The following is a 25,975-nucleotide window of genomic DNA, read 5'->3' on the forward strand; positions in this document are numbered from 1 at the left end:
TACTGCATCTGTTCTTGAAGCAAATACTAAATTGCTGTAAACAAAAGGTATAGAGACAGAAAGGAGAATACACCATTCTTATTTGATCAAACTCAAAGTACTGGACACAATATTTCATTTAAATAACTTTTAATATTCCTCAAACAAGCCGATGACTCAGAAGGTCCATTTTCACAGTGCTTTCAGAGGCACAGATGCCAAAATGATACAATTTAAATAATTTTATTCTAAGTCAGTGGTAGGCAACATGACACAGTATACTTAAGGGGCCACATGTGTAGCCCTCAAGCCCACAAAAGATTTTATATATACCACAGGAACCCACCCCCCCCCCCCCCCCCCCCGCCTGTGGCTCACCAATGTTCTAATTATTTATTGTAATTCAGCACACGTATTGTCACACATTTATTAAGTACTGTACTTCAATGCCAGAGGGGCCAGCAAAACATTGGCACCTAAGGGGTTAGAGCAACAATAGCCTCTGTTGAAAACTTCACATTTCTTCCTTTACAGAATCAGAATAAGGGTCTATAAGCCCTCCGAGGTGAAGAATTGCACGTTTTCTGCATGTAGTGTGTTAAAATGTCCTGACCAACGTTTGCTTTAAGGAACATGTGTGAATTTGAGTAGCACATTCTATCAATGGTGCCACCTATGCCAGGATCACCAATCGGAACATTTCAGGCCAAGACCACACTGATTCTGTAAATAAAACTAAAAGCATTGTATAAACCAGGGGAAGTGCTGCTTCAAACATGATGCAAGAGTGTTGCACATTACCATCACCTTGCCATCTGTAGCACCGCTTGGACTGCACCTTAGGTGTGGACTTCCAAGCATTATGTTCATAATATATGATACCATATTGTTACCAACATAGGATACCATATTGTTACCACTGAACTTCATTTGATAGCAGCTGGACGTTGGGGGTGTTAAATAAAACCCAAGCTTTTTGCGTCAGTTGGGATTGCCAACATGCTTTCATCTTTATATGGATAGCATACAATTTGAGAGGATCTTCCATATTAACACTCTGTTTCTGTAGAGGCATTGTCTTGCTTTGTTTTTTTGTCCTCTACTACGCTACCACATGCCACCACAATGTTCATGACACTGCTAGCTTGCCCGGGTCTTTCTAACTTATCCATTAACGACCGCGATTTTCTGGAGTAGCTATGTAAACTCTTCGATCTTGGAGAAGCAATTCCACAAGTCTTGTCTGACATTACAGACAGTAGGTTTTCTGTCTTTGTCCTTTCTGTGAAGGGTGTATAGGGATAAGAAGCACTGATACCTATATCCCCAATGTCACAGTCATCGTCTGTGTCTGCTAATAAAGGCTTCAGCTCTGCGTGGATCGCAGCTTCTGATACAATATTCGGAAGCTCTGGACTCTGCTTGCGAGAAATGTCTCCTTGGTAATTCCACTGGTCGGCCCACTCTTCCAGTGTGGTGGGACACACTTGGTCCATGATTGTGCTGTATTCTGCTGTCCAATTGTTAACCCCACCAACCAGTTTTCCTCCCTGTGTAAATATAAAACTTCTAGATTTGGTCATGGTTGTTTGACAGGCATTACATGACTGACCAGGATAATACTGCATAGCTTTTGACTTCTCCAAAGGGTAGGATATAGTAGCTTCCAACTTCGTCCTTTCTACTGTGAAATTAGAGTTGGCAAAATCTGTGTTAGTAACTCCTGCTACCGACTGTCCATTCATGATGACATCAGCTTGCTTTAAACTTTGGTTACTTGAGTCTTCCGTGTTAATATGCTGCTCATCACCTTCTGCAACACAAATATCCAAACAGGAAATCGGCCTCGTAATTTGTGACACAATCCCTAAGGTAACCTTATTAAAGTCTTTTGTACCAACAGCATTAGTGCTCGAAGCATAACGGAGACTTCCTTGTCGCTGTGGGATTAATTGTGTCTTCTGATCTTCTCCACCTTTCTCGGTCTTCATTCCAAAAGAGTAGGCTTTCCTACGCAACCCCAATGCTGGTGACATAGAACCTGTGCTGTCATCGCATGTTACCTCATCTGCCTCCACATGGTATTTGTAGATGCTGTTGCCATCCGAGCTGTTTACACTTCCTTGTCGGAGGAGATAGGCTGCATCGCAGTCTGAAGATGCTCGTGAACGTACATGGACCAGCTCTGATTTATCTATGCCCACAAGCTTTTCCAGAGCATTCACCATTCTTCCGGAAAGTTCTTCCAGTTGAGAAAGTCGAAGGTCTACAGTTTGAAGAGATGCCTTCATGAAATGCTCCCTTTCGTTCACCTCTTCTAACCGCATGGACATATTTTCAACTCTGCAAAGTGAAATGTGAAATGGTTCAATACACAGACACAACTAAAATGTACAGTTAAAAATACTACAAAATTGCAGCCTAGCTCCTAAATCCAGTAAAATGGTGCTGGATTGTAAGGAATTGATTGTACAGATGGTTTGTGGGGCTTGAAGCAGGAATACTACTAATTTTGAATTCTTTTATACATGCTTCTTAAATTACTTCAACTGTATGTAGCTCCCCCCTTTTTCATTGGGACAACCAATGGCGGTTAAGAGGTTAACCCCCCCCCCCCCTCGGTTAACTGGTATAGTTACTCTCATTTTCAGGTCACCTGGTATACGGAGACTTTGCAAGTTATAGCCACGCCCACTTTCTGAAAGGTATCTAGTGACATCATGGGACGTTTCTAGAATCAGGTTACAGTAGGTAACAGAAAGTGGAGGAGCCTCACAGTTAAGTGTAAGTCGTGTTCAATGGTATAGCTTTGTGTAATAATGATGCCCTGTCAACTTTATTGTGTTTAGTTAGGGAACATGCCCCTGTAACTAGGTCCCTTAGTAGAGGCCAACATTGGGTCTCATCCAAGTGGGAGGCAAAAGCATGGTGCTCCATAGAGGGTCTTTAGCACAAGGGTTTCATTGCACTACTATAGATAGGCTGGCATTAGGACCAGTCCATCTGGCCTAAGTTAAATACTTACGGATCGGAGGATGAGCCCACACCTACCTACAGTATGACAAATGCACTCTGAACAAACGGCAGAGAAGCAACTAGTAGCTTGATAGTAAATGACTAAGAATGTGCCTCCCCTGTGTGGTAGTAAGCGCTGCTAAGGGGATAAAGCTTAAGAAGAATATGCCTCCCTAGAGTAGAATGAAAGCTACCAGTGATGAATCCTGAAGTAACGCACCATTTGTCCACATGGGTGTCCAACGTGAACTGTGTAACCCCAAGTATGTAAATAAAGCGTGTGTTTTTATATAAAAGTACCTGATGCCCTTTTTTCACCTAATTGCCTTCAGCCCAGCCCTGCATGGATCCAGCACCCTGAATGGTATGAAAGACTGAGCACCACCAACATATAATCTATTCTGATGTACACTCCTAAGCAGCTGGGGGAGGAGGTGTTACATGTAGGTTCATACTGACCAACATTTGACAGCTACTTTCATAGATGAAAATTCAGAAGATTTGTAAAAAAAAAAAAAATTGGGATTAGGAAATCATTTTCTCGGAGCCAGCAGATAAATAATAACGTTTTCAGATAAAACGCAGGGTATCCCCCTCATAAATAATGAGAATTGGTCAGCATGTATGGGTTCCTTCCCACATAGCAAGACCAAAGACATTTTGTAATAAGGGATTTTTACAGTAGGTTCAGCAGTTGTCAAGTCCTAAGGAAATCAAAATGGCTGCCGGATGCAACAATACCGGCCAGCAAGTCAGTGAGAAGAACACTGCTATGATGCATAGCATTCCTGCACGGATTGACAAGCAACTATATTGGGCATCAGGATGTTTCCGGTAAAAAAGCCTGGAAACTTTGAACTTCCTGGAAATAAGGAGTCAAAGGTTTTTATCTGATTCAGATTATATAAATGTCAGACTGGTTGTACTGCTTATTTATCCTATTCGTCTCTCTTTCGGTCTACTGCTATAGAGCCAAAAAACAATGGTATGAGGACACTTACACAGTGTTCCAAGTACTAAAAAGATGGAATAAGCCACAGGCTTGTGGCACACGTACAACTGTAATATTCTTCATTATAAAAAGCACATTTTTTTTTTGATCGAAAAACCTGTTTCAGTGTCCAGGTTGGTCTCCTTTCTAAAGTGCACCCATTTATTTTATTTTAAACCCCCTATTTAATGGGAGTAATGCCAGATAAGCCTCAGCCAATTAAAATTTTAAATCTTCCATACTAATTTAAGAAGTTTCCGCCACTGCGCTTTTAATCAGAATCTTCAGTCAGCCACACAGTACCTTTCTGATGTGACTCGGATGCGTTCATCATTGGAAGACTGCTGCTCGTCCTCCTTCTCCTGGAAATATTCCTCCACGCACTGCTCTTCAAACTCATACAGTTTCTTCAGCTCCTCGTCATTTAGGAACAACTCTGTGCAGAATTGCAAAGCATATTCAGTTGTATACGGGTACCGTGCATGCTAGTAATTCTTCAATCTGCATATACCCTTTTAGGGAGGGGAAAACATTTTATACGGCTATAGGAAGAGTTGAGGGAGCAATGGTGAGGCATACGTTGTAATGGGATCCAACAGATTATATACCTTTGGTTGTAATTTTCCCCTGCTTAAAAAAAACACCTACTCTGAGCGGCTATAAACATCTTTGGCTATTATCTTTAAGTTATATGGTACCAACATATTCCCCAGCGCAGTACAACTGGGGAGGGAGGAATATAACATTATTTCAAACTTTTTGTAACGCACCAAGAAAACTCTGTACTAGAGCGCGTGTAGGATCAAGGGGGAGATCACCCATCCCAGACCTAAAGCCGGGACCTAACGAAAACATGTAGGGGAATGACGAGGAAGACCAACAAAGGGCGGAAAACACAAACGGGAGCCGGAAGGTTGGCTGCCAGAATATTAGGGTCTGGATGCCATGATTTCTTTAAAAAGGAAGGTTTTTAATTCCTTTCTGAATGGAAGCAAAACATCCTGATTTCTTAAAGCTTCAGGGAGCTTATTCCATAGTCTTGGGTCGTCTCTTGAAAAAGCTCTGTCTCCAGCTTTATTGACCTTGAGGCTCAATCAGTTGAGAGTCAATGGCAGATCTAAGGGCCCGATTAAGGGGTGTTACTGATCAGGCAGTTCTGAAGGTTAAGGGGGGGAGAGGGGAGAAGTGGTGCAAGACCATAGATAGCCTTAAAGGCAAGTGTCAAGATCTTAAAATGATCCCTTTGCTCCACGGGAGCCAGTACAGATCTTGTAATACCGATGTGATCTCTCCGTGCTTTACCTGCTATAAGATGGACAGTGGCGTTTTGCACCAAATGCAGGGCTTTGAAATAATATTTTTGGAGACCCATCAGCAGAGAAATTGAAAAATCCAGTCTGGAGCAGACCAAGGCCTGTGCCACTATTTGTAGATTGGTTATCAAGACGGACATTGTGTGACAAAAGAGTACAAACTGAGACAATAGGAAGGACATCTCTGCCCCAATGAGCTGACAATCTAGAATGTGCTCAGAATTAAATGTGGGAAACATGATTAAGAAGTTTCTCACATTTTACGTGGAACAAAAGGGATTTGAACCTACACTGACGTCTCAGAACGTTGGCTATGTTGCCTCCTTAATTAGACCCTTTATCACATACTCAGTCCCCTGTCGCGCTCATCCTGGTCCCCTTCCCGTTTCTTCTTGCAGCGGCAGCAGATACGCTTCAGAATGATGTACAGGTGGCTGAGGATAATCATGGGAGGTGGTAACACAGGTCGGTCGTGAAAAGTCATGATGAGCTGGTAGCGCTGGAACTTCCACACTTGGTTTGAAATGGACTTTACTTCAAAAAAGGTATTACTGTAAGAAAAAGTAGAATATGTTAACAGGGCGCCAGTCTTTCCCTCTGATAAATAGCCATTTGTGGGAGAGCCCTATGCCCTATGCCCTGTGTCAAAATTACTAATAATACAGGGCCATATTTACTAAGCAGTCTTCTGCAATAAGACACCTTCTGGTGCTGGACAGCACCGTGCAGCCCGTTCAAGTCAATAGGGTGTAAGGTGTCGTCCAGCGCAGAAAGATAAATGAAGGTCATAATATCATACATTATCTTGTCATAATATTGAGAACAAGAAGAGTATGTTTTAATAGAAATATAATGTTAGTTCCCATTACTGTCCTGAGTGTTGTTCAGCACTTTACACGTCAAAAATATCCCAATACTCTCATTCATTTCAAATGACCAATTCTATTCAATACAATTTGCAAATAGGTTTACTATACAGTATGTGGACTAAAAATTCTAATGGTAACAGAAACATTAAGTATTTATGATTACATCTTATACCAGTGATAATGAGGCATTTCATTAGCCTAGACCGGGGGTCTGCAACCTTTCAAGGAAGAAGAGCCTTTTTCTTTTTTTCTTTGACCAAACTAATTTGGGTGCTGCAGCACATGTGAATATGAATATACCCCCACACATGATACATACATATGCTGTACACACACTGTCCTCTCTCACTCTCCCCCTCTCCCCCTCTCTCCTCTCACCCTCTCCTCTCTCTTACTCTCCTCTCCTCTCTCTTACTCTCCCCCACTCCCCCCCATACACTCAATTCTTCTGCCACCCACACTCAATTCTCCCTCCCCTCACTCCTCTCACTCAATTCAAGTCTTTTACCTTGGGGCACAGTGAGAGGCCTGCTGTGGTCCCGCATTGCTGGAATGGCCATGCAGTGCCCCGCGCCGACAAGGTAAACAGGTGAGGGAGGGATTGGCCACAGGGTGAGGACTCGCTCCCTGCAGCCAGAACGCCAATGTGTGTCCGACCTCTGGCTAGGCCCAACTTCCAGCACTGGCCTAATCCCCTGACAGAGCCACATGTATTTACTCAAAGAGCCGCAGGTTGCAGACTCCTGGCCTATGCTCATGGCTACTGTCCCACGCTCACAGTCACTCATACCAACCATTGTGGGCAAACACTGCCATCTACAGCACTTAGTCCCTCACCTGCTGTCTCTGTAAGTCTCCCAACATACCACTTAGATTGTAAGCTCTCTGGGACAGGGATTTCCTTTCCTATTGTATGATGTTATTTGCTGCACTTATTGTATTATAATTCCCTGTACTGTACTGTCTCTTTTGTAAAGTGCAGAGTGCACTATATAAATAAAGATATACATACATAATGCATAACAATTGTGGCTACTTATTTTTTTTAAATACCGCGAAAGTGTGGCAATATAATGCCAGCAAACAGCATCAGATTTAGCATAGAAAAAGTAATGGGATTTATTTCCATTGATAAACCTAGTACTGTTTTTTTCACCAGTTTGGAGACTGGATAACCTCCAATGGGATGTGTGAAATTCCATTGTAGCTTTCCCTGTGGCAAATGGGTCCCTGGCGTACTATTGAGTCTCCTCCAGGACTCCCTTTACCTTATGTTACATTTTACTTGCAGCTCTTATTTCCACTGTTTCTACTTTATTTTTCCTGTACTGTACTGTGTATACTGTTGGCACTAGATCAATATAACTCTACATACATATTTCCCATGTTTTTAGGGACCAGAGTGGGGAAGTAGTGAAAACAGAATGCGGGTTTGCACAGGAAACCTGTCAGAGTCTTGAGTCGGGTCACAACCTACGGTATTCAAAACTCAATGCAACAGGAACGTTGAACTATTACCTGTGCCTATACTACACATACAGTATTTGTTACCGCAGATCCTTACTATGAAAGCCTGACAAAGATTGAAATACTGTAGTTGAATAGAAAAGTTGCCGTAAATGTTACTTATTCACATATTTTTGTATTTTGTTTTCAAATAAACAAAATATGTGCTACCAGATTAGTTAAAGTTTTAGAGTTTTTATATTTTTCACCATAAGTATTTCCTTTCCTTTCTATTTATTCTGTTATCTTGCACACCAGGGATATTTTTCATGTATTTTTTAAGTTTTGGGGAGTTACTTTTTTATTCAAAGCAAAAAAAAAAAAGACTCTTTTTTTTTTTTAACATTTATTAAATAGGTGTTATATGTTATACATGGTGTTACCAGCCTGACTCCATCATCATGATATTGATGTTTCTTTTGCATTTTTTGTTGGAAGCACGAATTTAAAGATGACCTTTTTCATTACCAGCACCTGAATCTCCTAAATCCAAATAAACAAATGATTGAACACACATGCAGACACACTGAAGAACGTAAACTACACACACTAACACATTGATACACGTACAGACACACATTAGCACACTGATACACATACAGATATACATACAGACACACATTAGCATACTGATACATATACAAATACACATTAGCACACTGATACATATAGAGACACACATTAGCACACAGATACACATACAGACACACATTAGCACACAGATACACATACAGACACACATTAGCACACTGATACATATACAAACATACATTAGCACACTGATACACATACAGACACACATTAGCACACAGATACACATACAGACACACATTAGCACACAGACACACATTAGCACACAGATACACATACAGACACACATTAGCACACAGATACACATACAGACACACATTAGCACACTGATACACATACAGACACACATTAGCACATTGATACACATACAGACACACATTAGCACATTGATACACATACAGACACACATTAGCACTCTGATACACATACAGACACACATTAGCACACTGATACACATACAGACACACATTAGCACACTGATACACATACAGACACACATTAGCACACAGATACACATACAGACACACATTAGCACACAGATACACATACAGACACACATTAGCACACTGATACACATACAGACACACATTAGCACACTGATACATATACAAATACACATTAGCACACTGATACATATAGAGACACACATTAGCACACAGATACACATACAGACACACATTAGCACACTGATACACATACAGACACACATTAGCACACTGATACATATACAAATACACATTAGCACACTGATACATATAGAGACACACATTAGCACACAGATACACATACAGACACACATTAGCACACAGATACACATACAAACACACATTAGCACACTGATACATATACAAACATACATTAGCACACTGATACACATACAGACACACATTAGCACACAGATACACATACAGACACACATTAGCACACAGACACACATACAGACACACAGATACACATACAGACACACATTAGCACACAGATACACATACAGACACACATTAGCACACTGATACACATACAGACACACATTAGCACATTGATACACATACAGACACACATTAGCACATTGATACACATACAGACACACATTAGCACTCTGATACACATACAGACACACATTAGCACACTGATACACATACAGACACACATTAGCACACTGATACACATACAGACACACATTAGCACACAGATACACATACAGACACACATTAGCACATTGATACACATACAGACACACATTAGCACACTGACACACACACAAACACACATTAGCACACTGATACACATACAGACACACATTAGCACATTGATACACATACAGACACACATTAGCACACTGATACACATACACACACACTAACACATTGATACACATACAGACACACATTAGCACGTTGATACACATACAGACACACAGTAACACACTGATACACATACAGACACACATTAGCACACTGATACACATACAGACACACATTAGCACACTGAAATACATACAGACACACATTAGCACACTGATATACATTAGCACACTGATACACATACAGACACACATTAGCACACTGATACACATACAGACACACCTTAGCACATTGATACACATACAGACACACATTAGCACACTGATACACATACAGACACACATTAGCACACAGATACACATACAGACACACATTAGCACATTGATACACATACAGACACACATTAGCACACTGACACACACACAAACACACATTAGCACACTGATACACATACAGACACACATTAGCACATTGATACACATACAGACACACAGTAGCACACTGATACACATACACACACACTAACACATTGATACACATACAGACACACATTAGCACGTTGATACACATACAGACACACAGTAGCACACTGATACACATACAGACACACATTAGCACACTGATACACATACAGACACACATTAGCACACTGAAATACATACAGACACACATTAGCACACTGATATACATTAGCACACTGATACACATACAGACACACATTAGCACACTGATACACATTAGCACACTGATACACATACAGACACACATTAGCACAATGATACACATACAGACACACATTAGCACACTGATACACATACAGACACACAGTAGCACACTGATACACATACAAACACACAGTAGCACACTGATACACATACAGACACACATTAGCACATTGATACACATACAGACACACATTAGCACATTGATACACATACAGACACACATTAGCACACTGATACAAATACAGACACACATTAGCACACAGATACACATACAGACACACATTAGCACACAGATACACATACAGACACACATTAGCACACAGATACACATACAGACACACATTAGCACACAGATACACATACAGACACACATTAGCACACTGATACACATACAGACACACATTAGCACATTGATACACATACAGACACACATTAGCACACTGATACACATACAGACACACATTAGCACACTGATACACATACAGACACACATTAGCACACAGATACACATACAGACACACATTAGCACATTGATACACATACAGACACACATTAGCACACTGACACACACACAAACACACATTAGCACACTGATACACATACAGACACACATTAGCACATTGATACACATACAGACACACATTAGCACACTGATACACATACACACACACTAACACATTGATACACATACAGACATACATTAGCACGTTGATACACATACAGACACACAGTAACACACTGATACACATACAGACACACATTAGCACACTGATACACATACAGACACACATTAGCACATTGATATACATTAGCACACTGATACACATACAGACACACATTAGCACACTGATATACATTAGCACACTGATACACATACAGACACACATTAGCACACTGATACATATACAGACACACATTAGCACACTGATACACATACAGACACACATTAGCACACTGATACACATACAGACACACAGTAGCACATTGATACACATACAGACACACATTAGCACACTGATACACATACAGACACACATTAGCACACTGAAATACATACAGACACACATTAGCACACTGATATACATTAGCACACTGATACACATACAGACACACATTAGCACACTGATACATATACAGACACACATTAGCACACTGATACACATACAGACACACATTAGCACACTGATACACATACAGACACACAGTAGCACATTGATACACATACAGACACACATTAGCACACTGATACACATACAGACACACATTAGCACACAGATACACATACAGACACACATTAGCACATTGATACACATACAGACACACATTAGCACACTGACACACACACAAACACACATTAGCACACTGATACACATACAGACACACATTAGCACATTGATACACATACAGACACACAGTAGCACACTGATACACATACACACACACTAACACATTGATACACATACAGACACACATTAGCACGTTGATACACATACAGACACACAGTAGCACACTGATACACATACAGACACACATTAGCACACTGATACACATACAGACACACATTAGCACACTGAAATACATACAGACACACATTAGCACACTGATATACATTAGCACACTGATACACATACAGACACACATTAGCACACTGATACACATTAGCACACTGATACACATACAGACACACATTAGCACAATGATACACATACAAACACACATTAGCACACTGATACACATACAGACACACATTAGCACACTGATACATATACAGACACACATTAGCACACTGATACACATACAGACACACATTAGCACACTGATACACATACAGACACACAGTAGCACACTGATACACATACAAACACACAGTAGCACACTGATACACATACAGACACACATTAGCACATTGATACACATACAGACACACATAAGCACACTGATACACATACAGTATAGACACACTGATTCACAGTCTAAACACAGACGCACTGATATATACATTGGTACTGACACACTGGACCATCCATGCATACATCAAAATTCCCACAGACCTACACATGCTTACATACTGTTATGTGCTGTGGAAATGATTAGACTGCTTTTTGCTTATATGTTTAGCTACACCCGTGTAAATACATGTTTCTGCAATTTTGCTCCTTTCAACCCGGGAACACAGACACCAGATGGCAGAATTCTACATGGGCGTAGTTTTCTGCCATGTGAAATTGCTTCATTAGAAGGAGTAGGCTTAGTTTGGGCTGTGCTTTGCTTTCTTAATAAGCTTATATTACCATCTGCTTTTCCTTAAACAGTAACTGTTTGTCTTCTGAAGGTCGCCAAGCAAATTCTAGGAAATGCTGTTAGACTAACAGTTGGCTCCTATCTGCAAAAATTATTCAAATCCTCCATCTGAAATTATTACATTTTTTTCCCCAGAAATGTTATCTCCAGTCATTAGTTATTATTTTCAAAGAAAATAAACTATAAACTAATATTTGTTGTTCCTTACATTTCTTGCTTTAGCACACAATGTATTACTTCCTGGTAAAACATTTTTATAAATAAAAATAAATGTACTTTATACCCAGGCAAAAATAATAGTGGTTGTATGCTCAATGATTTTGAACTTAACTCAAATGGTAGTATTCTATGTAAATAAATAACTCCTTTAGAATCAATTTACTATCTTAAAATCCATGTCAGCATCTCGTGTCCCTAATGTAATGAGCAGCTATGACATCTATTTTACACTATACGTGCCCTCATTTGGATTTACTCAGTAGATGTTCGGATGTAGATCAGTCTCATTCATTCTTTTGCATATTAATATGTAGTAGTATTATTTCTTGAGTAGCACTTGACAAAGAACTTTCAGGTATAACAAGTCCCTGTCTAAAAGAGCTTACAATCTAATTAGTGTGCCAGAGACACCGAGCGATAAATGACCTTGCCCAAGGTCACAAGGAGAGTTGACTGAACATAATAGACAGGGGAGCTTTGTGTAATGAAGTTAGAACTTTCTTTTGCTACAATGTTATTTATAGACTAGGTAGCTGTGCTGTATCAGAATTTGAGCTGATGAAGGTACTTTATTGAAGGGTGGACATAAGAGCTTGTTTCAGGGAACAGGGGGATTATAGAGTATTAGTTTTATCATGAGTTGTCTAAGGTGACCCCATGGCTTTATTATTATTTATGTATTACACTAGAATTAATCAAAACCACATTACTGTCTACTGGTTACTGTGTTAATTTAAATAACCCAAAGGTGAAATAAGGCCGTTCACTATAAGTGCTGCCGGTACATTTGAGTAAATATGGATACCCCTGTCTCCCAATCAGCCGGGTGGAAGGTTGCTATTTATTTCTCAATATTGCAGAACTGTGAACTCACTTGAACACTGCAATTAACAGGTTAACCAGAAGAATGTTTGCCACCAAAAGATAACACGCCATAATGGCTGGAGTAAGCCACGCTCCGGGTATACAGGGAGGCAGGCGTTTTCCATCCTCATCATACAGATTATCACCACAGGGAGCTGCAAAAAATACATAGCAAAACACTATCAATATCCTATTTGACTATTATATTCCACTAGCTGTACCCGATGTAACATACGCCGATCTAGCAGATCTTAAAGGTTATTAATTAAATGTTCATACATTCATTTTTTTTAACTTATATTTTTTAATCAAAGATTTCTCTTAAGACTCAATTGCCAATGTCTGGGTTCTTTTCCAACACTACACTAAGTGAATTAAACGATCTGACTCTTGATATCGCAACATAGAATTGTCCATGATTGAAAACCGGCTTAGGTGGGTAAAGGCATATTTTATCCAACGTTTGGCCTTGTGACTTATGATTGTCATTGAAAAAGCCAATCTTATGTGAATTTTTTTTTTGTTCGAAACTGAATGGTAAATTTGTGTCTGATGGAATGAGTGGGATTCTGGTAAGACTGTTTCAGAATTCTTCCGGGAATACAAGTTGATCAGCAGTATCATCACTCACCATAGTATCCACGCTTTGCTGTAGTGATCAGTATGATGATAATATAAGTACAGTATGTACCCAATTTGTCAGGTTTTTTATACAACCACATCACGATCTTATAAACATTTCCTAACACTTTGCTTTATATTACAAAATATTAATACGTTTGCTGGCAATGGCCATACCATGTTGAACACACCAGTTCTTGGCCGATCACTGAAGTTAAGCTACAGCAAAGCGTGGATACTATTGTGCAAAAAAAACCAGAAATTGACAATTGTGTTTTTAGAAAAATCTTTGATTTAAAAATGTATGTTAAAAAAAAATACTGTTCCCAAGCTGTCACCTATCCAAGAACTAACCGCACCCGATGTTGCTTAACTTCGGAGATAGGACGATCAGGTTCCTAAGCAGCATGATAACGGCTCCTACTTAATGTTTCAGTTCATAAGGAGGTATTCTGGTTGCACAATCATAGCCAAGCTTTTCTGTAGTGATCAGTATGATATATATATATATATATATAGTTGACAAATCACCAAAAAATCTACTCGCCACACAAAAAAATTTACTCGCCACCTAGTACCAAACGTGTGCTGCTTGGGCCAATATTTACTCGCCCGGGGGTTAAATCCACTCGCCCGGGGCGAGCAAATGTATAGGTTTGTCGAACACTGTATATATATATATATATATATATATATATATATATATATATATATATATATATATATATATATATAGTTATATACTGTATATCTCAGATTTAAGGATGTCTGCAACAACCTGAATGCCTCCTCATGAACTAAAACATAAAGTAGGAGCAATTATCATGCTCCTTAGAAACCTAATGTCATTGAGAGGACCATGTAATGGAACAAGACTTACTGTTACTCAAATACAAACACACACACACTATATATATATATATTTTTCCGGCCTTTAAAATCTAACATTAGTGGAAAATAGGCACCCTTTTGACTTTCATTACAATAGGTCATTACACATCCAGCAATTAGCAATTAAAATGGATCCCCCACTTAGACTTACGATTAATCTCCATTGCATAGACTGCTCAGAAAAGAGAAGGCCCGTATAAAAAAGAGAGAAAGATAGAAAAGACAGATGAGAATGAACAAAGAATAAATAAACAGGTTAAAAAAAAAAAAACAAGTCAGATCAGAAATACAAGACCAAGCACAGATTGAATATCAGTATTTTATCATAAAGAAACAAAATTAGACATGATATGAAGCAAGAAAACAGTTACAATATGATGCCGGCAGATGATCAATTTATAATAATGCAATTATCAAGGGCAGAGGGCATCTACCAGGCTTGCAAGCAGGGTTGCCACCACTCCGGGTTTGACCCAGAGATTACGGGTTTTGGCTAGGTATCACCGGGCTACGGGTTGAGATATGAAATCTCCAGATTACTGCAGGGCCTGCTGGGATGTTTGGTGCAGAGACAGGTGCAGGGCGTCGGCTCTTACCTTTGCCGGCGACGGCATCGTCCGGCGTCATCTCCCCCCCTCCCCCGCGTGGTCCTGTCAAGATGGCTCATTGACGTCAAATAGCGTCGGGTTACCATGTCCATTTGACGTCGCGGAGCCATCTTGACGGGACCCTGCAGGGGGAGATGCCGGCGCCGGAGAAGGTAAGACAGTTAAATATATAAATAAAACGTTGGGGGGGAAAAAAAGCTCTAGGTTATCATTGTAAAGCAAGTGGCAGCCCTGCTTGCAAGGTACTAAAAATATTTTTTTAAATACTGTAACCGGGCTAGGCATATTATTATCAGCAATACTGCATTCCACCTTTTTTTCTTATTATTTTTTATATGTAAAGCATGTGACAATGTATAATTCTACATTCTAACCTAAGCTGGCAATCGTTTGGTGCTCCTACATTATAAATCTGTAACAATCCTGATTGTGTGCCTAACGAAATGGCCGCCTTCTGACTCTGTGCTGCAGTCTGAAATGCTGCAGCTGATATGTAACATTATATTACTACGTGTAACACGTTATTGTTACAGCTTTCAGAGTAATAGACAGTCTGCTGTTTGGAACAGAGCAACAGATCTGTTTGTGATACTTTGTTGCCAAAGCGTGGAGCTCAAAAAGGTGCATGTCAGCCTGTTTCAAAAGAAGAAGTGTATATGACTTTCTAAATGGTTTCTGTAGCAACCAAAAAATTGACAGTACATTACTAAAAATCATTAAAAATGTTATTAGGAGTTAAAAACAATTGAAGACAGTTTTACCTAATAGTACAGAACTGATTTATTTAAAAAAAATAAACAAGTAGGATTTTTCCTGTTTTGCTGCTTAAAGATGGGACTGAGAATGCAGTTGCTGTAGTAATACTGTACAGTCTCCGTAATGCCCCCTCCAGCACAGGAGAATTGCAGAGATCCTATTGATGGCTTAGGTACCAGCTGATCATTATTATGCAGCACAATAGTTATGGTAATATGGTTATAGTGTGCAATAAGTACAACAGAAGCACTGATTTATAAGAAACTATTCATTGTATTTCTGAAATGATGTAAATCTGAATGCTAAGGGAAAATAACTAAATTTTGTTATTCCCCTAATAAATTGTGCACAAATAAAGCAGTTCAATTATTGAATCCCCTTACTGCTCGACAGATCTAAGCATTGCTGTAATGGGGTTCATATATGTCCTGCCATATGACTCTGCTTTGGATTGCTAAAATTGTGTTGGTAAGAAACACAATGAATTAAAGCCGCAGTTCAGTCTTTTTTTTTATTTCAATAGTTTCATGTGTGCAATCTCTCATTACCTAAAAACTGTATAGCTGCCAGTCAATTCGTTCTCCATGTATTGATTGGCGAAATCTTTAGAGCTGGCATATGTTTTTCCTCTCCTTCTGTCTCTCAGTGGAAGCTCATGAATATTCATGAGCACTCCTGCACTGACATGTGCTAGAGGGAGGGCAGGGCTGACAAAGGGGTGTGCCAGGGCTTGTGACAGGACATGAAGGGGCAGTGCCTTAGCAAATGGCTGTTAAAATAGAATACAAGAAAATTGGTCTTTCAAAGTTGTTTTTTTAAAAACAGAAAATGCTAAAAGTATTTTTTCTTACTACAGAACTGATTTATTAAAAAAAAAACACACATGCAGGATATTGCCTGAACTGCAGCTTTAATGCGAAGACCTACATTAGTGGTGTCACAGTACTTGTCAGCTTTGAGTTAAGAAGTCTAACTACTGTGTGTGTGATTGGTGTGCTAACATTCAGAGTCTAGTCCTCACCGTATGCAGAAACAAGGAATCCCATTGTATCTTATGGGAACTGATTTTTGTATAAATCAGGTGCAATGTTTTGCTCCAGCTTTGCAGCTCAAAGACTTTATCTCCCCATGTTTCATAATAAATAGGTGTGTCGCATGTAGATATTAGGTTTAAAGCAGCAATCCAAGATGCTCGTTTTTCTTCTAAAATATATAAACTTTTTGAGCTGCAGCCCTTTCTGGGAGCCGCAGCATTCCCCCCCACCCCACTCCCAAAAGCTCGGTGTCAAGTGACATCGCAGGTCATGTGATGTCACGTTGCATGACCCAACCGCGTCAGTTGAGCTGCGTTGTCATGGCAACGCATCGCCGAAGACCCGACTGGCAGCACTTAAGTGAGTTACAGAGGCCTCACGCCTCCCCCGGTATTTAATTTAAATGCCATGGGGAAGTGCGCGAGGCCCCTGTAACCGCCCACGCTCCCCCTACAAATTCTACCGCCCCCCCTGGAAGGTGCGCACCCCAGTTTGCACACCGCTGATATACTGTATTGAGCTCTATAACCTCCACATTTCCTGTGAAAATTACAAGTTTCATTCCAAGTATTTTCCGGTGTGGGGAAAAAACAATACGGTTATCAAGTCAGCCTCATTCTGGTGACCCAATAGAAAGCTGTGATGTCATTGGGACATGATTTCATGAACTCCTATTGGTTAATCCTGATGGCAAAGGTTTTTTTTTTCTCTTTCTCACTTAGTAGAAATTAAAAATCTGAATAAATCAGGAACCAGGGGGTTACCGAAGCTGAAAATACTATGGTTCAGTAAAGGAAAAAGTGTATTACTGGGGAGGTTACAGCTCAGGGAAAACAATGGAAGTGATGTATCAAGGCCCTTTAGAGCAAAATGGACATTGATTGTAATTTTAAAATGTGCCCCAATGTGTGTCACCTTGTTATTTATGTATTTATACAATGTGTTACCAGGAAGTAATACATTGAGAGTTACCTCTCGTTTTCACGTATGTCCTGGGCACATCAGTTATGATGACAGATACATGGTTACAAATACATGGTTACAAATACATGGTAACATTAAATTAACAGAGTTATATATCATATTTAGTCACCTTGCTTGAACATTTACAGATAATATATGATTATAGAAGTATGAAACAGTTACAGCCCAGATTAAAATGTGAGACAGTTTTCGTTTTGAAAGAATTTAGACTGGTGGCGGCTTGGAGAGTCTCTGGTAGATTGTTGCAGGTGTGAGATGATTTTGGGAGTGTCAATAAGAGAAGTTGGGGAGGTGTTAGATGAGGCGCACACTATAACGTGTAACATCAAATTATATATTGCATTTGTTTTTATCTTTTATTTGCATGAAACTAATTTGCCAAGTCTCAAAAGGTGTAATCTTCTCTGGCTAAGAATTTGTGTCACATATTGGAAACACTTTCATGCATTTGATGCAAACACAAGTCATACATCAAAACAAACTTCTCTCTGCACTTTCCTTGCTTGGATAAATCAGAGTGAAGTATAAACTAAACCTCTCTGGCTAACAAACCTGCCAGTACTGCAGGCCTCTGTCATCAGATGTAGCCACAGGCAGCAGTAAGCTACATGCACTGTGAAAGTCTACATGCATATTTCATGGGCTTGATTCCAAGTACTCCTTTATTGGACAAAAAAAAGAGAATCCAGACGGAGCACAGGCACACTGAACGGAAAGGATCCCTATCTCATGCACTCAATGTCTGTATGGGAATGATGCCTTACATAAAGTTGTCACATACACAATTAAAGCTGCAGTTCAAGCAATATCCTGCATGTGTGTTTTTTTTTAATAAATCAGTTCTGTAGTAAGAAAAAATACTTTTAGCATTTTCCGTTTTAAAAAACAAAACTTTGAAAGACCAATTTTCTTGTATTCTATTTTAACAAGCATGCTTGTTCCTATAGCAACCATTTACATTCCCCAGATCTAAAGATGTCGCCAAACTTCGCCGATCAATAGACGGAGAACGAATTGACCGGCAGCTATGCGGTTCTTTAGGTAAGTAGAGATTGCCCACATGAAACTATTGAAGTAAAAAAAAAGTTAAAAAAAAACGGGAGCTTGAACACGTAATGGTCTAAGTTTGAAGTCCAAAAAGTATTGCACTTATGATCATTTTAAAATCAAATAATATAAAAATGAACTTTTACATAGTCTAGTCCTGACTAAATAGCTTCAATAGAGCTAAGCTTTACCTAATTTCACTAGTGGGCTTTATCCACTAAACTATGAGTGGGTTATTTCCACAATACCAGTGATCACTATCTTTAGTATCTACTATTTACACTGGCAATTGGTGTGTATACTTTATTGCACACCAAATTTGGGACTTCGTTTGCGTCACTGTATATATTCACCGTCAAGTTTCGGTTCCCTAATTTGACTTCATTTTAACTTTATGTATTAAAAGTTCATTTTTATATTATTATCGCCAATTCTACGTTACATCTGAGTGCAATATACAGAGACTTTCCCTTCTCCTGACAATCTCTCTTAAGTTTGTGTAATATCTGGTGTTTTCATGATGTAAAACATTGAATGTTTTTTTTTTTACATCCCATAGTTTTTTTTAACATCCATGTTAACCACATTTTGAAAAGTGTCTGGAGTAGAGATAATCAAAAAAATTTTGCGGATTTGGATGTGCCTCGGATTGGCTAGTTCCTTTGGTCTGTGGATTTCCGCGGTTCAGTCTCAAAAAGGGCGATCCGCCTTTTTTTTTTTTTCTATCACTGACAAGCCACATGGCGGATTAATAATCCGAGGTTGAATTGCTAAAAAAAATTCGCACTCGTATTAAATTCGTGGGAGGGGGATCTCGCTCTCGCTTCCCCTCTCTCTGTGGATTATTCCGTGTGTGTATTTTTAACAAGTCGGCAACAAATTGTGGAATCAGTGTGTGGATGTTTTACAAACCGGCAACAGATTGTGGAATCCACGGATTGGCTTGGATCTAATGGCGGTTTCGGATTAATCTTTACGGATAGAAACTGGAACAATCCGTCTACAGATTTTACACAGCGGAACAGATTTGGAATGGAAAGACCGGGAAATTTGAGGAAAAGTATTCTAATAGTTCCGCCCATCTCTGCATCTCTACTGAAGAGCTATTGTTAACCAGTGGTATCAAGTCACTTTTCTTTTTAAATGGTACTGCATATGCTCATCTCTGGTGTCGTTAAGCACTTCATTATGTTCCATAAAATGCACCTCATAAACTTTCAGAAATCTATTTTAAAGTCATAATATGAGCCTGAGCCAAACATTTGTTAATGATCCGTCTCTAAGTGTCCGACAGTTATTTGGAAAAGATAGTAACAATGAGGTCAGTTATCTCACATGCGTGAGTGGATGGTCTCTTCTTACAGCCACAACGTGTCGTCTTCCTTCTTTCTCTCGTCAGTCCCACCTGTTGTGCTGGTGACCTTATTGGCCACCTGGCCTGATTATCGAGATCGGAACTTGATGACAATGAAGACGATGATCGGGCTCCTCACCACCACAGTGCCCACGATAACAGTTCTTCAGTGACTTAAGCATACAATCACTCCTGAGTGACGTAAAACTTAACTTGTGTATTCCACTGTTTTATTTCTGGGTTCAGGACCCTGTATTCTTTATAAAGGGTACATTTGGCTCACTTTAATATAACACCTCTCCAAAAAAAATGCTGTGTCCACTTTTGTTTTCTACACCCATGGGACAGTGAATAAAGTGCGGTACACAACTGTGGAAATGGCAGAATTCCTGTTTGTGGCTTTTTTTATTCTATAAGTACTGGGAGTAATACCACGCCATGACAGGATGCCCAGTACAGACCAGCATGGGGGAAAGAAATGGTAGTCACACAGCCAATACAGTAAAGACATCCTATGAGTGTGCTATACAGAACCTCTTTTCTAGTTACAGACACAAATTCATCATCATCATCATCGTCAATAAATGGGCTAAATGTCTCTTTTGCACATTTTACCTTTTGTTTACACTTGTATAATGCTCTAAAATCCATTAATAAAGTGAGACATAGTAAAATTTGGGGGGAGAGAAAGGTTGTGGAAAGGGTGGGAGCATCCAGGTGGGTTGCGGAGTGTGGGTAGAAGGACTGTCGAGTGGGGGGCCCACCTGTGTCGTGCATAATTTGTGGGCACCGTAGAGGAAGGGGCCTATTTGAACAATCACAGAAGTTGCACCCGACTTCCATTTAGACAGACCCAACTTCTGCCTCCTTCACCAGGCCCAAGACACTCGCCTCCCTGCCGGTGGCCAAAGGTGCGTATTAGAAGCAACTTAAACAAAAGGGGTTTTTTATTATGTAGGACAGTTTGTACACTTAAATAAAATGTATTCCACTATATAGTAACCAAATTGAAACAGATATTCTGTTAATTTGGACTGATCATCTGCTTCAGGATCAGGAAACAGAGTCTTACTATGAATTCTAGTCTTACGGTCTATCTGGTCTGCAAACACTTCTCCATAGATCATCCAGTAGGGCATGTAAAAGATGTTGCGGGCTAGTCTCCAAGACGGCTCCTCGTCTGGGTGCAGAATGGCCTGTCGGGCTACTCCAAAACTCATCAGCACCACAAGCATGATGACCACAAAGTATAGCATGTCAATCATCTGGGAAGAGAACACAATGACACAAAACACTTGCTAAGGAGAGATCATCATAACAGAAAGACAGGTCTTCTCCTACCTTTTTCATTTAAGGCTCCTTGTCTATAGTAGTCCTATGGTATATGTATATGTCATGTTCATACTCAACCCTTCTTCAGGTCTATGAGAACCAAATATATCAATGTTTCCTAATTTGGAGAGCCGCCTCCCAAAGGGGCTCAGGGCACTTGAAAGAGGGACGGGAGGACCATAAACACGGGAAGATACAGAAAGAGGCAAAGAAAAAGGAGGGTGCATAGTGGCAACAAGAGACAGGGAGGGATAGAGAGAGAGAAAAAGATATAGTAACAAAGGGAAAGAAGGCAGTTTCTCTGCATCAATAACTAATTTACGATGGGCCTCCCAACCACCAAATATTTTGAAAATGGTGATCTCAAAAGCAAAATAAGTGGTTTTGGGAATGCCCTTTTTGGAAAACAATTGGGAATCACTGATACAAACTTAGAAATGGCCTCAAAATATACTACTTAATATATTACAAAACTAGACTGAAAGATTTTTTCGGGACACTTGTATCCAGTATATACTAGAATATCTGGTGCTATTAATATACACATGTATTTTACTTGGCATTCCTATTATTTAAAGTGTTCTCCTCTATATATAAAATAATAGTTATACAATAAAGTTATTACAAAAGTTATGGTGGGTTAAAAAAGTGACAAAAATCCTCCACCGTACAGTGTACAGTAAATAAAAATACCACTTGTGGTGCATTTGCATGTCTCAGACAGGTCTGTAACCCTGTCCTTCCCCATTATCGCTTAGCAAACAGAGCTTTCACTAGAGCCAGGAATTCTGGGTAATGACATGCAAATGCGCACAGTGTGTCACTCTTTACTTCTTAAAGAGGAAGCATTGTTTGCAAAGCGATAACGGGGAAGGACAGTGTTACAGACCTGTCTGAGACATTCAAATGCACCAACAAGTGGTACAGTACTTTTATTTACTGTACAATAAAGTTAGAATGAAACAAAGCTACCACATGACTAAAGTCATCAGAATAGACTGAATCAGTTCTATTGTATTAAGTCACATCCAGATTAGCATTCTTTTTAATCAAATAAATTATAAGTAAAGAAAATAGGAAATTACTTAGCACATACTGTATGTACTGCTGGTGAATAGGAAATACTTGGTGGTGTTAACTTTGATACAGGAAATAAGAAATGTTCAGCTGCAGCTGCAGGTTTTAGAACACTTGCCTTGAGAATTCTGCACTAAAACAAATCTAATGCTGCGAGATTTCTGCAGTCAGACTAATGGCCCATCGGATTAGCACAGTGGGGGACCCTGCATTTGAATGGGACTCGCACTGTGTGAATCCTGCCTGGGATGTGAGTCACATTCAAACGCAGGGACCCCCGCTGTGTTAATCCGATGGGCTAGTACAGCCTTCTGTGGACAATCTCACGAGTTACCGCGAGATGGTCACAGATTTTCCAAGGCAAGTAGTCTAAAACCAGCAGTTGCATCTGAATGTGGGACTTTCACGTGCATGAACCCAAAAACAAGAGGTCACGCGCTCAAGCGTTAGGGTGGTAGCCATACGAGAAATTTGAGGAAGTACTTCTCCATGGAAAGGGTGGTGGATTTATGGATAGTCTCCCTAAAGAGGTGTTAGAGAAAAATACACTAAAGAAAGCCAAGGATGAGATAGTGCCTGAAGTTTTACAACAAATAGGAATATGGGCAGACTAGGGAGATGGGCCAAGTGGTTCTTATCTGCTGTAAAATATATATTTTCTTCTATGTGGATTAATTTTTTTTTGTATTTTATTGATTTTGTATATACGGGGGTAGGGACACAGAAAATAATAGGGGAGGTGGGAAAAGGGATTAGAACAGGTGCCAGGGTAATACATTGCTTATACATTCATACATTCAAAAGACATGTATCATACCACATAGAGGGATACACTTTAAGAGGGATACCCCAAGTGGTCCTTTGCATGCAGTGCATCCGGGAAGCTAGGCCTAACTTCCAGGTGCACCCAGCTTCCGGCGCACACCGGTGGGAGAGAGAGGACACATGGAAAGAGGCAGGCAGAGGAGCTGGGGAGAGCCGGGAGGCGGGGCCTGATGGCGGCAACTAGAGGCACGGCAGCTGGACGCAGAAGTTGGGCCAGGCCAACTTCCAGCACCAGCCGGCCAGACCCCTCGACAGCCTCCGGGCTATGTTGATTTCAGAAGGATTGTCTTGCTTCCAGGGGCTAGCTATCGCCGCTTTGGCAGCTGAAGCATATGTTTAATCAGGGAGTCAGTATTCCTGTATATTTGGACTATGGGTTTGTTAATAAGGAAGGTGCCCATATCCCAGGGTGGGACTATGTCCGTAACCTAGGTTATCAATCTCTTAATTTTCCTCCAATATGAGGTAATTTGGGGGCAGGATCATTAGATGCCAATATGCCCACCGTTTTTACAGTATAGTGGAGATGACTTACGGAAAAATACATGAAGGCGTGCTGTGGTATAGTACCATCTGTGGACCTTAATGTTTGTTTCTCTGACAGATGAGCATCTGGAGGACCTGGCCACCATTTTTAATATGCCTTCCCATTTCTCCCCCTCTAGGTTCCTGCCCATGTCTCTCTCCCAATTCATTACGTTTTGGTTAGATGCCTTGTTTAGTCCCGATATCAGCAGCTGATAAAGCAGAGCTATCGTACGTTTATGGTATTCCACTCTTGAGAAGAAGTGTTCATAGGTCGTCAGTGGTCTAAATATATCTGTTTTGCTTGGCAGTGAATATATGTAATGTTGCACTTGTAAATATTGGAATAGATGTTTGTTAGGGATCTTATGTTCTGATTAGAACTCCTGGAATGTCTTTGGCCTGTCGCCGTTCCTCCAGGCTTGCTCACTGAGATCCAATTTGTGAGGTAACGCCTGGTATAAAATGTCGTTTCCTGCAAGTACAGTGATGCCATCAGGTGTGCGATACAAGGCATGCCTAAACTGTGGTGTCTCCCCCTGTGCTCGAGTGAAAGATGTTGATGCTGCGGCACTGAACAGCTGAGAACGCTGACGTAGCCAGTGAGTGCGACGTCAGAGAGACGGTCAGCTGGGGGGGGGGATTGCCTTCTCCTGGGTGGATGGCCCCCCTCGCTGCGGTGGTGAGTGGCTGAGGATGCCAATAACAGCGGGCACATACCAGCTTGTGAGCTAGCGGCTGGAGGGCTTCTACTAGAGTGGATCTCTCCATCTTGGGGACATCAAGTTGCGAAGACAGGTGCTAGTGCCATCTGGGAGGACGTCCACTGCGACTCCCAGGCATCTGATATTGGAAGTGGAGAGCATATCCTGCCACCTAGATTTCTGGTTATTATACCCCAAAGCTCATTTTTATTCTAATTGTGTACGTGCATATCTTACTATTTTTTTACCAATATATATTTACAGAATACTGTGCTATGCCCTGCGCTTTCTTACTGCTTGTTCTAGGTTACCTATTTGGGGAATTGGGACTGAGGTAGGGAGGACCACAAAAGGTAAAGAAGGTGGGGGAGTAAATTGATTTTTACCGATGTTATCGTGCCTGACCATGAGATATGATATGAGTCCCAGGTTTTTAGGTATTTTTTGGACCTTTCTAGGAGTGCCGGGTAGTTTGAGTCGTAAAGCTCATTATATGCTTTAGGCACGTACACCCCAAGGTACTTTAACTTGTCCTTTTTCCAA

The 25,975-nt window shown here is 40.3% G+C and overlaps 1 protein-coding gene across 15 annotated transcripts in view; it reads right to left on the reverse strand.

Annotated features, from left to right (window-relative positions):
- Nucleotides 1-330: 330 nt before the first annotated feature.
- The window catches only part of TRPM1 (transient receptor potential cation channel subfamily M member 1), a 177,811-nt gene continuing 152,166 nt past the window's right edge, over nucleotides 331-25,975 (reverse strand). For 9 of the 15 annotated variants that reach the window (XM_075575877.1, XM_075575874.1, XM_075575879.1 and 6 more), the window contains 6 exons: nucleotides 22,042-22,234; nucleotides 15,338-15,358; nucleotides 13,685-13,829; nucleotides 5,647-5,849; nucleotides 4,289-4,421; nucleotides 331-2,322 (listed from right to left, as the gene is read on the reverse strand). In XM_075575877.1, the coding sequence (XP_075431992.1) occupies nucleotides 1,029-2,322; nucleotides 4,289-4,421; nucleotides 5,647-5,849; nucleotides 13,685-13,829; nucleotides 15,338-15,358; nucleotides 22,042-22,234 (1,989 nt within the window). In that variant the 3' untranslated portion in view covers nucleotides 331-1,028. The remainder of the gene's footprint in view (nucleotides 2,323-4,288; nucleotides 4,422-5,646; nucleotides 5,850-13,684; nucleotides 13,830-15,337; nucleotides 15,359-22,041; nucleotides 22,235-25,975) is intronic. The other 6 variants (XM_075575875.1, XM_075575871.1, XM_075575867.1 and 3 more) reach the window with 3 other exon arrangements.

The sequence above is a fragment of the Ascaphus truei genome, chromosome 18, assembly GCF_040206685.1.
Source record: "Ascaphus truei isolate aAscTru1 chromosome 18, aAscTru1.hap1, whole genome shotgun sequence".
Lineage (NCBI taxonomy): Eukaryota > Metazoa > Chordata > Amphibia > Anura > Ascaphidae > Ascaphus > Ascaphus truei.